The sequence below is a fragment of the Coregonus lavaretus genome (assembly GCF_964263955.1).
Source record: "Coregonus lavaretus genome assembly, chromosome: 19".
NCBI classification, from domain to species: Eukaryota; Metazoa; Chordata; class Actinopteri; order Salmoniformes; family Salmonidae; genus Coregonus; species Coregonus lavaretus.
The window spans coordinates 33,882,396-33,896,301 of record NC_140006.1 but is presented as its reverse complement, the minus strand read 5'-3'; the positions used below and the strand labels follow the sequence as shown (position 1 = coordinate 33,896,301).

General features: G+C 44.3%; 1 protein-coding gene across 1 annotated transcript in view; it reads right to left on the bottom strand.

The window, feature by feature from the left end:
- The window catches only part of slc44a5a (solute carrier family 44 member 5a), a gene marked incomplete at its 5' end in the record, with an annotated part of 148,456 nt that overhangs the window by 455 nt on the left and 134,095 nt on the right, over positions 1-13,906 (bottom strand). Inside the window, 18 exons of the mRNA XM_084183250.1 lie at positions 20-104; positions 197-285; positions 458-528; positions 626-699; positions 877-980; positions 1,077-1,171; positions 1,433-1,695; positions 1,825-1,912; positions 2,059-2,151; positions 2,264-2,363; positions 2,649-2,780; positions 2,915-3,027; positions 3,984-4,067; positions 4,190-4,313; positions 4,391-4,451; positions 4,589-4,717; positions 5,032-5,116; positions 6,054-6,138. Coding sequence (XP_084039376.1) covers positions 20-104; positions 197-285; positions 458-528; positions 626-699; positions 877-980; positions 1,077-1,171; positions 1,433-1,695; positions 1,825-1,912; positions 2,059-2,151; positions 2,264-2,363; positions 2,649-2,780; positions 2,915-3,027; positions 3,984-4,067; positions 4,190-4,313; positions 4,391-4,451; positions 4,589-4,717; positions 5,032-5,116; positions 6,054-6,138 — 1,875 coding nt within the window. The remainder of the gene's footprint in view (positions 1-19; positions 105-196; positions 286-457; positions 529-625; positions 700-876; positions 981-1,076; positions 1,172-1,432; positions 1,696-1,824; positions 1,913-2,058; positions 2,152-2,263; positions 2,364-2,648; positions 2,781-2,914; positions 3,028-3,983; positions 4,068-4,189; positions 4,314-4,390; positions 4,452-4,588; positions 4,718-5,031; positions 5,117-6,053; positions 6,139-13,906) is intronic.

The window sequence follows — 13,906 nt, the reverse complement described above, 5'->3', positions numbered from 1 at the left end:
ATACAGAGGCTTTACTTACAGAAACACAGGAACAGCGTGTCTACACACATTGCATAAACACTGAAGAATCCATGAGCGATCAAATAGGACCCGAATATCACTGTCTGCCAATGATAAGACACGATAATACACCATCAATACACAGCTGAATGTAGGATATACCCATTGCTATACCCTTTCTATTTGTGTCTCTTACCAGTAAAGGTACCCAGTAGTAATGCAAGGTCGGCACTTCTTCCTGAAAGATGGGTATTTTGTGTGTGAAGAAAAAGAAGGCTATGATGCCTGCAACACACAAAAAACACAAACAACATTGTAAATACCCACCGATACACTTCATCATTTATTTACACTTTTGACTGATTTCAGTCAAAGAAAATATCAATACTCATAAACTTATCCTAAAAAGGTTAAGAGAAGTCACAAGAACAAAAATACGTTTTTTGCAATGACTCACCTACACTCCCTGCTATTAGCACTTTCCCCAGGAACAGTAGGAAGTCTGTCACTCTGTCCAGCACCGCCACCCTGCAGGAGAGAGGGGGGAACCCAGTGAGGTTAGCTCAGTAAGGTGCCACCATCTGGGTAGCCTAATAATCCAGCCCCTGGCTTCAGAGGGCCTTACCTGACTACGTTTCTCATCAGTAGGCAGAAGGCGTCTCGAGCTGACATGCAGAAGCCCTTTCCATACATCGCAATCTAGAGAGAACACACAGACCATGGGACCATATTGAGTAATACTATAGCCTACAATTGAGTTGTTTGGTCATATTCAGCTCCCCCTGATTCTGTGGCTAAATTAGCACCACTTCACACAGAGGAACAGCTATGTAATAATATCAGTGCATATGGACGCCCACAAACTACCATACTCACCATAATGTAAGCATTTCTGTTCATGAATTTGACGAAGCGCTCTAGACACCAGAAACAGCATTTAAGGCAGCAGAGCACGAAGCGCGCTACCACGTTATTGGCACCTGAACACAGACCATTAGTGACGAGTTACTCCATAGAGTCACATCCAGGACTAGATGATGTAATACTGTACTGTACTGTCCTAAAGCCAAACTCACCTTTGAGTTTAGAATCTAGATACTCCAGGATAATTCGGGCCATCTGAACCATGGCCAGAATTAGAGCACCAAACGCAAGTGAGCCCGTGTGATACCTGTAACCCAGACACACACACACACACACACACACACAAACACACACAAACACACACACACACACACACAAACACACACACAAACACACACAAACACACACCTGCTTTAGTCAGTCTATCATTAATACAAATCTTCACCTCCCAAACCCTCTAAACACATAAAGACCTGGTTCAAACAACTCCTGAGCCATAATGAAACTAACTTTTCCAGTAACCTTGCTAATCTACTGTACTGGCAGTCTGGAATGGAAGGCTACTTACCGTATGGCCCTGCTAAATGAAGAGAACAGGGGACAGGGGGGGATGTCCTGGGGCTTCTTCCGGGCCCAGTAGTAGGAAGCGAAGGCCCCAGCCAGGGTACACTGTCCCAGGGCGATGGTGAAGTTGACCAGCCACAGGAAGATGAGCAGGTTGGACAGCTGGAGGATGAAGAGGTAGCGGTGGTAGGGTGTCTCCCCGCCGTAGAACGCAAACATACACTGGGTGCCCGGACACACCTTGGACACGTTGGTCTTGTTGAAAGTCTGGGATGGAAATAGGGAAAATACCTGATCACCATCCATGCAAATCTGGGGTACTAAAACCCGAGTTTCTGTGTGTGTCTGCAGGATACTTAGATTGAGTTGAATTGAGTTAAGAAAAAGGGAACTTACCTCAGGATTACATGTCTTGTTTGCGTACATGCAGTTGGGCTCAGCAGCCATTACTTTATAGATGGCATCTCCTGAGGAGGCCAGGAATCTGTGTGTAACGCTGATGAAGATTCAAACATGTTGCTCTTGTACAACAATACACAATAGAACACCACCTTCTTCGATTCACGCTAAACAAAGAAATGCAACAACACCGCCCTCTAGTGGAGAAACACCACACTAGTAAGAGGATACACAGAGGTAACGGCAAAATAGGAGCTGCAGATGGCCAGCAGCAGGAAGGTGATGATTGGGTAGAAGAGCGTTGACATGACGTAGCTGACGGCCCTAGAGACCAGAGGCACGAGAAGAACATCAGTCGTTGGAAATACACTCTTCTCAAACTCAATAAAGAAAGAAAGCGAGAGAACGCTGAAGCTGTTACTATTAGTTGACTTACCTGCTTCCTTCTCTCAGTAGAGCGATAGCCACCCGTACTCTCCTCCTCAGGAAGACCAAAATGATCAGGATAGAGGCTTCTATGGTACCCAGAGCTATCACTAACAGAGAGAGAGGGGAGGAGAGACAGCAGAAAGTTAGAGAGAGTCTGAGCCAAACCATAGTAGCGTCAATCCTAACCAAACATTTTCTCCATTTCTAATGTGTAAAGTAAATGAAAGACTGTATTACAGAACAACCATATACTTTGAGACATTTGGAACTTTTACTGAAACTGGTCATCAGGCTAAATGCTTTGAAAGAGACTTAGCCCTGAGACAAGGCTGAGAGAGAGATGGTCATCAGAGAAAGAGAGAGAGCTAGTCATGAGAGAGGTGATGACTCACAGAAGATGAGCCATGTCTGGCTGAGCTGCAGGTAAACCATGACTTCTGTCTGGAAGCCGATGTCTACGATGGTCACGTCTGCCCCGGGCTGCTTCCTCAGTAGGGAGAACTCCAGGTAACAGTGCCATATCCCTACAGAGTCACAGAAAGCAGAGGTTAAAGAGGTGGGAACAGACATACACTGGTAACGCACTGGTAACACACACGCAAGCACGCACACAAACAGGTAGATACACACAGGCACACACAAACACACACGTACTGACCATATGCAATGACCAGTATGACTGCGATGATGGTGAACCAGAGGAGGAGTCCGGCAGTGAAACGTAGCAGCAGGATGAATATCAGACTGACCACCAGAGCTATCACCAGACCTCTGGAAATATAATATACAGTACACTCTCTAAATATAGTATTTTACAGTACCGTAAAAATACAATACTCAACACAGTGTATCTCTGCCACATGAAAAGGTACTATAGTATACTATAGTATAAATACTATAGCATTACCCGGTAGTGTTTTTGTAAACTTTACTGTAGTATTTACAGTTAACTATAGTATAAATACTGTAGTAAAATAAATATTATAGTTATTCATGTAGTGTTTTCGCGGATTGTAGCATACTGTAGTGTTTTTGCGGACATTACTGTAGTATTTACTATAGATAGTGTTTTTGTTTGATTATCTTTGACGAAGAAGTGCAGGCTTTCTCCTTGAGGAAACCTACTGAAGAAATACTAAAAGAGCAAATTTTCCCTAACCTGTATATAGGTAGGACTGGGGTCTGAACTGATAGTTCATAGCTTCTACTCTTTTCTATAACCTGTAGGGAACACAATATATGGCCTATACTTGGCATTTAGGTTTCTCACTTATAGGTGGCACAAATTGGGAAATGGGGGAGGGGAATGGGCAGGGTATATGCAAATTAAATACTTAAGTATTTATTATAGGGGGGAAAAGTGTAGTGTTTTTGCGGACATTACTGTAGTATTTTTGTGGGTAATACTGTAGCGTTTGAATAGTATTCTATAGTAAATAATAATATGACATTTAGCAGACGCTTTTATCCAAAGCGACTTACAGTCATGTGTGCATACATTTTTACGTATGGGTGGTCCCGGGGATTGAACCCACTACCCTGGCGTTACAAGCGTCATGCTCTACCAATTGAGCTACAGAGGACCACTAGTCCTAGTACACTACAAAATTCTATACTAATTACTACACATGATAGAGATACTACAGTGTGTGGTAAAGTATTCTACAGTATACTACAGAATTCTATAGTAAGTACTGTAGTATTCTAGTTTTCATGTGGGTTTTTACATTAAGATCCAGTTCCATGAGGCGGCGTAGTCCTCCACAATCTTCATCCCAACCTCCTTAGCATCCACCAGACCTGTGATGCCACTGTAGGAGACAATACCATGCTAAAACTGCAGTTCTTACAGAAATGTCTGTGTGTGTGTGTGTGTGTGTATGCATGAATACGCACATCCACATGCATGTGCGTGTGTGTCTTTGTAACTCACTTGGCAGCATCTCTTAGTTCAGTCACACTGCGGGCTGTGTCCAGGGCATCTTTGAAGTGGGTTCTTTTGGCCACCGTCAGGGTTCCATTCAGAGTGATGAAGTCAGGAAAACAACGCTGTAGGACTAGTAGACAAGACATTTCAGTACCATAAGTTCTTCATAATTGCCTGCCAGTTGCTGTCATTTCCCCCTGTACTTACATGGTCTGCTAGGCACGATCATCGATGGACAGTCCTCGTCTCGTAACACTTGTGCAACGGGCTGAAAATAAAAAGCAAGATCAAGATGTTGCAATCAATGCAAACACACTTCACATCCTAACAGTATGCTGCCTACACACTGCCTTTTAGAAACCAACATACTCACACATGCAAACAGCTTACATACATAGTACATACCTTTGTTGGGTTGTTGAATCCTGGTTTGCAGAACTGTCTGTAGTAGTCCCAGGGGGCTGCAGTGATTTGGTATTGCAACTGCATATCTGTGTAGGTGGCAAATCTGTCCGGGCACTTGGAAACACACATCTGTTTGGAAACACACACAAATAAGTCAGTAAACTGATATCACAGGAGGCTGGTGAGAGGAGGACAGCTCATAATAATGGCTGGGATGGAGTGAATGGAATGGTATCAAACTCATGGAAACCATGTGTTTGATGTGTTTGATACCATTCCATTCATTCCGTTCCAGCAATTACAATGAGCCCGTACTCCCCAATTAAGGTACCACCAGCCGCCTGTGTCTGATATGACACCCAAGTTTGAACAGCCACTACACTTAAATACTCCATTACTCTGTTATTTTCTCTGACATCACTTGACCAATATGTTATGGATACCTGAGTGGTCGGGCACTGTAGGTTGATGAGGACAGCAGGGTTGGCACATTTCAGGATGTTGAAGTAGAACAGTATGGATTTTTTTCTATAGAAAGAACACAAACATGGACAGGGTTTAGAACTGATACAGTACTACCACTGGGGGGCTGTAGAGTACAGAGGACAGATTTAGATAAAAGCCCTCTTATAGTCTCCCATACAATGATGTTAAAATAGACATCTATCTCTCCCCTTCCGTTCCTAATATCTGTCAAAATATTTGTAAATTTTAGTCTGTATGCTCCAGTGTTTCAGTATAATGGGTGAGAGAGTGGTGTAGTCTCTTCTCGACACGTGTTCCAGGCTAAACTCCATCACAATCCCATAATCCTGGGAGAAAAACACAGTGGTAATTATGAGCTGCTGAGATCTGAGGGCCCTAGCTAACTGGGAGTAAATACACTACTCCCTATCTCATAGCCTGGTCCCACAAACAGCCTTATCACCGCTTTACAGCCATTGATAAAGAATGAATCATCACCACGGATACAGCCTGTCAATCACGCTTGAGTTCTATGAGGGGAATTCAACACCGAGCAGTTTAGTGTGGGGATGCGGTATTAGACTTTGGATTCACTGGGTTTGATTTCGTTGACAATGGGAACTGTGTGTGGGGGTGAGCTGCCTTTTAATTGTAATGGTCAATATAATAGCATTGAAGTACTTAGTGCTTAGATAAAGAACCAGCCAATGGTCCAGAGGACCACACTAGGGCTAGATGGAAGTTAACTTTAACAACAGATCTAGGATCAGATTATCCTAAACTGAATTCAGGGGGATGAAAAAATATCTGACCCTGTATCAGTGGTAGGGGGAAACCTCTGGCAGGTGTGTTAATTGGCAGGTATGCACCAATTAATAGCAGCAAATAGGGCACAAGGGAATTATCATCAGCTCAAATGGCTAGGCGGTATGTCCCTAATTACTCAGAGAAATCAAAAGTACTAATGGTACGCTATTCACTCACTACAGTAATTACTCACGCGTTTGGAGTGCCTTTCTTCCCACAGAACTGTCCGTAGCTGTCTGTAGGGTAGATCACCTTCCTGGGGTCACCTTGTAGCCACGCTGGAGAGAGAGGAAAAAAAACGAGTGAGAGAGAGACAGAGAGACAGAATGAGAGAGAAAGAAGCAGACAGATGGAGAGAGGGAGCGAGAGAGAAATGGAGAGAGCGAGAGAGAGAGAGAGAGAGAGAGAGAGAGAGACCGACAGATAGACAGACAGACAGACAGAGGGAGAAATAAGGAGACGGAGAGAGGGAGCGAGAACAAATCATCCTCTTTTATCTCTGTTTTCTAATACCGAAACAAAATAAAAATAGATGGAAAGTCTCGATACACTGAAGTCTTATTCCCACTTCCTGAATCTAACTGCTCTGATTCTTTTGGCAGGGTTTTAAATATTTACATTTTAGTCATTTAGCAGACGCTCTTATCCAGAGCGACTTACAGGAGCAATTAGGGTTAAGTGCCTTGCTCAAGGGCACATCGACAGATTTTTCACCTAGTCGGCTCGGGGATTAGAACCAGCGACCTTTCGGTTACTGGCACAATGCTCTTAACCACTAAGCTACCTGCCGCCCCATAGATGAGGTCATTGTGTGTCTTTTAGTGCTGTACTGCTGTAAAAAGTGCAATCACACTTCTCATTCCAGTGGCTACTGCTCTTCTAAGGCTTATTTTCTGCATCGTTTACAGCATTGTTCAGAAAGCGTACAGGAAAGGAGATTTCGCTTTCTAAGACAGTGCATGTGTGTGTATGTATGTACAGTACCAGTCAAAAGTTTGGACACACCTACTCATTCAAGGGTTTTTCTTTATTTTTACTATTTTCTACATTGTAGAATAATAGTGAAGACATCAAAACTATGAAATAACACATATGGAATCATGTAGTAACCAAAAAAAACTGTTCAACTAATTTGTGGAATTTCTTTCCTTCTTAATGCGTATGAGCCAATCAGTTGTGTTGTGACAAGGTAGGGCTGTATACAGAATATAGCCCTATTTGGTAAAAGACCAAGTCCATAATATGGCAAGAACAGCTCAAATAAGCAAAGGGAAACGACAGTCCATCATAACTTTAAGACATGAAGGTCAATCAATATGGAAAATGTCAAGAACTTGGAAAGTTTCTTCAAGTGCAGTCGCAAAAACCATCAAGCGCTATGATGAAACTGGCTCTCATAAGGACCGCCACAGGAATGGAAGACCCAGAGTTACCTCTGCTGCAGAGGATAAGTTCATTAGAGTTACCAGCCTCAGAAATTGCAGCCCAAATATATGCTTCACAGAGTTCAAGTATCAGACCCATCTCAACATCAACTGTTCAGAAGGGATTGTGTGAATCAGGCCGTTATGGTAGAATTTCTGCAAAGAAACCACTACTAAAGGACACCAATAAGAAGAAGAGACCTGCTTGGGCCAAGAAACACGAGCAATGGACATTAGACCGGTGGATATTTGTCCTTTGGTCTGGAGTCCAAATTTGAGATTTTTGGTTCCAACGTGGTGTGGGTGAACGGATGATCTCTGCATTGTATTTCCCACCATAAAGCATGGAGGAGGAGGTGTTATGGTGTGGGGGTGCTTTGCTGGTGACACTGTTTGTGATTTATTTAGAATTCAAGGCAGACTTAACCAGCATGGCTACCACATCATTCTGCAGCGATACGCCATCTCATCTGGTTTGGGCTTAGTGGGACTATTATTTGTTTTTCAACAGGACAATGACCCAACACACCTCCAGGCTGTGTAAGGGCTATTTTACCAAGAAGGAGAGTGATGGAGGGCTGCATCAGATGACCTGGCCTCCACAATACCCCGACCTCAACCCAATTGAGATGGTGATAAAGTTAAAATCTAAGGGCCGCACCCGACCCTAACCTGCAATTAGGCCAATAGAAAATGCACTGAGACAGAATAATACTTTTTTGACAGGGGGTGCAGGATTTCTTTTTTTTGCTGGTTTTAAGGAAATTAGTTTGGCTTGGATGCATATTTTATGTGGTAGAAATACTATCAGCTTTTATGATGCTGATAAAGATAGCACCTTTACAGACGGTCCCTAACCGCGCATTCATTCTCTCACAATGCTAAAATAAATAAATAATATTTGATGTATAATTTTACTGCAAGAAATGCTTAATTCTGCAGGAGTTAATATTATATTAGGCTATGTGAGAAGTTATAGACTTACAGTCAGTGTCCAGATTTCAGTTTCAATTTAACCCATCTGAACAGTAGGCTACAGTTCCCTTGACCATCTGTGACTGTCGAATTTTGTATACCGCCTCACAATGCTTCACATATAACATAGCCGGCACTGCTATCATCCTCTTTTACCACTTCACCAAATCTTTCCCAAACATTACTTTTCTGGCCCTCCCTTCTCTTTATTTTCAACTCTCCATTTCGCAGCTTTTCTCTTATTGAATTAAACTCTGACATTGTCCTTTTTGCCTCAGTGGATCAACGTTAAGTTTCTGCCCAAGTTCCCAAAAGGATTTGGCGATTGGCGTATATTTGGCACACGTACAGTAAGGCCCTAAAGCTTAGGCTTTACGCACTAATGGCAGATTAAAAATTATGAAAGAAAAACCTCAATGTAGCCTATAGATATGAACTGCACAAGAATGATACATTTAAAGATGTTTTAAGCATTGTTTTCTCTTTATTCAACCCGCCACCCGCCCTTCATCCATACAATATTTCATGACCCTAAACCCGCCCGCCCCGCAGATATAGCTGCGGGGACTGCGGGTTATGAGTCAACCTGCAAATCACTAATGTGTGTGTGTGTGTGTCTGTGTGTGTGTGTGTGTGAGCAAGAGAGAGAGAAAGGCAGAGAAAACGAAAGAGAAGATTGAAGTGAGTGTTCCTGAGAGGATGAAGTCATTATGGATGTTAGTGTGGTGTAGAGGGGCTTGGAGTGGTGTAGAGGGGCTTGGAGTGTGGTGTAGAGGGGCTTGGAGTGTGGTGTAGAGGGGCTTGGAGTGTGGTGTAGAGGGGCTTGGAGTGTGGTGTAGAGGGGCTTGGAGTGTGGTGTAGAGGGGCTTGGAGTGTGGTGTAGAAGGGCTTGGAGTGTGGTGTAGAGGGGCTTGGAGTGTGGTGTAGAGGGGCTTGGAGTGTGGTGTAGAAGGGCTTGGAGTGTGGTGTAGAGGGGCTTGGAGTGTGGAGTAGAGGGGCTTGGAGTGTGGTGTAGAGGGGCTTGGAGTGTGGTGTAGAGGGGCTTGGAGTGTGGTGTAGAGGGGCTTGGAGTGTGGAGTAGAGGGGCTTGGAGTGTGGTGTAGAGGGGCTTGGAGTGTGGAGTAGAGGGGCTTGGAGTGTGGTGTAGAGGGGCTTGGAGTGTGGTGTAGAAGGGCTTGGAGTGTGGTGTAGAGGGGCTTGGAGTGTGGAGTAGAGGGGCTTGGAGTGTGGTGTAGAGGGGCTTGGAGTGTGGTGTAGAGGGGCTTGGAGTGTGGTGTAGAGGGGCTTGGAGTGTGGTGTAGAGGGGCTTGGAGTGTGGTGTAGAGGGGCTTGGAGTGTGGAGTAGAGGGGCTTGGAGTGTGGAGTAGAGGGGCTTGGAGTGTGGTGTAGAGGGGCTTGGAGTGTGGAATAGAGGGGCTTGGAGTGTGGTGTAGAGGGGCTTGGAGTGTGGTGTAGATTGTAGTAAGGTGTGTGTGTGTGATTTTGCACGTTTGTGTATTTTGTGTGTGTGTGTGTGTGTGTGTGTGTATGTGTATGTGGTCCTCTGTAGCTCAGCTGGTAGAGCACGGCGCTTGTAACGCCAAGGTAGTGGGTTCGATCCCCGGGACCACCCATACACAAAAAAAATGTATGCACGCACGACTGTAAGTCGCTTTGGATAAAAGCGTCTGCTAAATGGCATATTATATTATTATTATTATATGTGTGTGTGTGTGTACATATGTGAAGGAGGGGGAGGGGGGCTCTCCTCTCCTGATGGCATGAGGTCATTGGTAGCTGGCAGGCGGGATAAAGAGTTAAGAGTGACTTCATCATCGCTCCAATATCAGCTCTCTAAACGCTCTATTGGTTTTGACTGCCAGCATCCCTACTGCTCTTTAAAGAATGAGATCACACTAAAATATGAGACCAGAGCTACCTCACGCCATTACTGAGGTGAACTCATACTAAAATATGAGACCAGAGCTACCACACGCCATTACCGAGGTGAACTCATACTAAAATATGAGATGGAATGGCCGTGGCACATTGAAAAAGGATGAATTCCTTATGAGTCTATAGCAAAAGGGGACAACTTATATTATAATGGGTCTGTATGGCAAGGTTAAATAATGACATTGGAAGGAATAAGGCCAGATTGGTCAGCTGTATCAAAGAAGGGTTAGGATTGGGATGCTCCTCATCTCTATGTTTCAGAAGCTGAAGATATCAACAACCAAAAAACTGATGCCTGCATTCACTTATTCTGAAAATTGGAGGGATTTATTTGTGTGCTGAGTCGACAAGGCCATTCTGTGATTGAATTTGGCTACAGGACAAAATATATGTTTTTATAGTGTGCAACTAAGGACTGCAAGTTAGGTTTTGATTGAATGAAGCACTACGTTCTCAAATGCAATGTCACAGTATGAAACAGTCCCTTTTTCAACAGAGACCCCATGCTGTGACTGTCAAAGGTCTGAATCAAAATGATTTTTGAACAAAGGCTTCTCTCTCTTCTCACTCTCTCCCTGCCTGACCTTTGCTGCATTTCACTTCTCTATTTCAACACTGACCAGATATCAGTCATAAACCAACTCTCTACTACCAGAATCAATACACAGGACTGCTGTATTTTCCCTTTCTGCATTTTATCCTTCTCTCTCTTTTCTCAACGATACAGCTTCCTCTTATTGAGTTACTGATGGGCATAGGGAGTAGGGCTGCCTATACTGTTTATACCTAGTGGGGATGGTAATATAAGGGGAACAATTGATTGCATTAACAAGTAAGTATTCACAAGGGGGGGAAAAACGTATCCCCTAACAGGGGAAACTGTAGAGTACAGCATGCATAGTAAATAGCTGCTTGTATTCGATTTTTGATGCAACTTTATCTTAAGTGCAGTCACTTCTAAAACTACACTTTTAATTCGCTAGCTGCTTACCATTTATGAGATCATTACTATGAGAAAAGGTACACAACTTTTGAAGGAGAACCGATGATTGAGCGATGGATTGATCTTTAGCAGAAGAGGGGAGGAGTAGAAGGAGAGGAGAGGGAGTAAAAGTATAAAGAGATAAAAGAGAGGAGCTCTTCATAGAGCTGTGGGACATGAAACAGTCACCATCTTCCAGAGGTGCTGTGAACCCAATGTCTTTAAACTCTGTCTCTGTGAATAGAACAGATGCTACACACCTCTCTCTCTTTCCTTCTCTCTACAGCACAATGTATGATCTATAGCTATGTTCACTATTTCTCTCTCACACTTGCTACTTTCTTTCTTTCTTTGCTACTCTTTCTTTCTCTCTCTCTCTCCTTTGTTTCTCTGACACACACTCACATACACACTTCCTTGTGTTTATCCTTTTGTCTTACTACTCCGCCATCTAAACCCCAGTATCTACAGTAGTTAGAACCGACTGCTATTCTGTTTTGTCTTTCTCTAACATGGTGGTGAGAATTTATGGTGGGATTTCAGAGCCCTCTGTGATCAAAAGTTAATCTACTGACTCCCACTAAGAGGGAAAATGTGTTTGGGTTTGGGACAGTGTGTTTGGGTTTGGGACAGTGTGTTTGGGTTTGGGACATTGTGCTTGGGACAGTGTGTTTGGGTTTGGGACAGTGTGTTTGGGTTAGGGACAGTGTGTTTGGGTTAGGGACAGTATGTTTGGGTTAGGGACAGTGTGTTTGGGTTAGGGACAGTGTGTTTGGGTTAGGGACAGTGTGTTTGGGTTAGGGACAGTGTGTTTGGGACAGTGTGTTTGGGTTATGGACAGTGTGTTTGGGCTTGGGACATTGTGTTTGGGATTGGGACGGTGTGTTTGGGTTTGGGACAGTGTGTTTGGAACAGTGTGTTTGGGTTAGGGACAGTGTGTTTGGGTTAGGGACAGTGTGTTTGGGTTATGGACAGTGTGTTTGGGCTTGGGACATTGTGTTTGGGATTGGGACGGTGTGTTTGGGTTTGGGACAGTGTGTTTGGAACAGTGTGTTTGGGTTTGGAACAGTGTGTTTGGGTTTGGGACAGTGTGTTTGGGTAAGGGACAGTGTGTTTGGGTTAGGGACAGTGTGTTTGGGACAGTGTGTTTGGGTTTGGGACAGTGTGTTTGGGTTTGGGACATTGTGCTTGGGACAGTGTGTTTGGGTTTGGGACAGTGTGTTTGGGTTTGGGACAGTGTGTTTGGGTAATGGACAGTGTATTTGGGCTTGGGACATTGTGTTTGGGATTGGGACGGTGTGTTTGGGTTTGGGACAGTGTGTTTGGAACAGTGTGTTTGGGTTTGGAACAGTGTGTTTGGGTTTGGAACAGTGTGTTTGGGTTAGGGACAGTGTGTTTGGGTAAGGGACAGTGTGATTGGGTTAGGGACAGTGTGATTGAGACAGTGTGTTTGGGTTTGGGACAGTGTGTTTGGATCATGGACAGTATGTTTGGGCTTGGGACAGCGTGTTTGGCTTTGGGACAGTGTGATTGGGACAGTATGTTTGGGTTTGGGACAGTGTGTTTGGGTTAGGGACAGTGTGTTTGGGACAGTGTGTTTGGGTTTGAGACAGTATGTTTGGGTTTGGGACAATGTGTTTGGGACAGTGTGTTTGGGTTAGGGACAGTGTGTTTGGGTTATGAACAGTGTGTTTGGGCTTGGGACATTGTGTTTGGGATTGGGACGGTGTGTTTTGGTTTGGGACAGTATGTTTGGGTTTGGGACAGTGTGTTTGGGTTATGGACAGTGTGTTTGGGCTTGGGACATTGTGTTTGGGATTGGGACGGTGTGTTTGGGTTTGGGACAGTGTGTTTGGAACAGTGTGTTTGGGTTTGAGACAGTGTGTTTGGGTTATGAACAGTGTGTTTGGGCTTGGGACATTGTGTTTGGGTTTGGGAGAGTATGTTTAGGTTAGGGACAGTGTGTTTAGGAGAGTGTGTTTGGGTTAGGGACAGTGTGTTTGGGTTTGGAACAGTGTGTTTGGGCTTGGGACATTGTGTTTGGGTTAGGGACAGTGTGTTTGGGTTAGGGACAGTGTGTTTAGGAGAGTGTGTTTGGGTTAGGGACAGTGTGTTTGGGTTTGGAACAGTGTGTTTGGGTTTGGGACACTGTGTTTGGGTTAGGGACAGTGTGTTTGGCTTTGGGACAGTGTGTTTGGGACGGTGTGTTTGGGTTTGGGACAGTGTGTTTGGGTTAGAGAGAGTGTGTTTGGGACAGAGTGTTTGGGTTTGAGACAGTGTGTTTGGTTTTGGGACAGTGTGTTTGGGTTTGGGACATTGTGTTTGGGACAGTGTGTTTGGGTTTGAGACAGTATGTTTGGGCTTGGGACATTGTGTTTGTGTTAGGGACAGTGTGTTTGGGTTAGGGACAGTGTGTTTGGGTTTGGGACAGTGTGTTTGGGTTTGGGACAGTGTGTTTGGGTTTGGGACAGTGTGTTTGGGATAGGGACAGTGTGTTTGGGTTTGGGACAGTGTATTTGGGTTAGGGACAGTGTGTTTGGGATAGGGACAGTGTGTTTGGGTTAGGGACAGTGTGTTTAGGTTTGGGACAGTGTGTTTGGGACAGTGTGTTTGGGTTAGGGACAGTGTGTTTGGGTTATGGACAGTGTGTTTGGGCTTGGGACATTGTGTTTGGGATTGGGACGGTGTGTTTGGGTTTGGGACAGTGTATTTGGAACAGTGTGTTTGGGT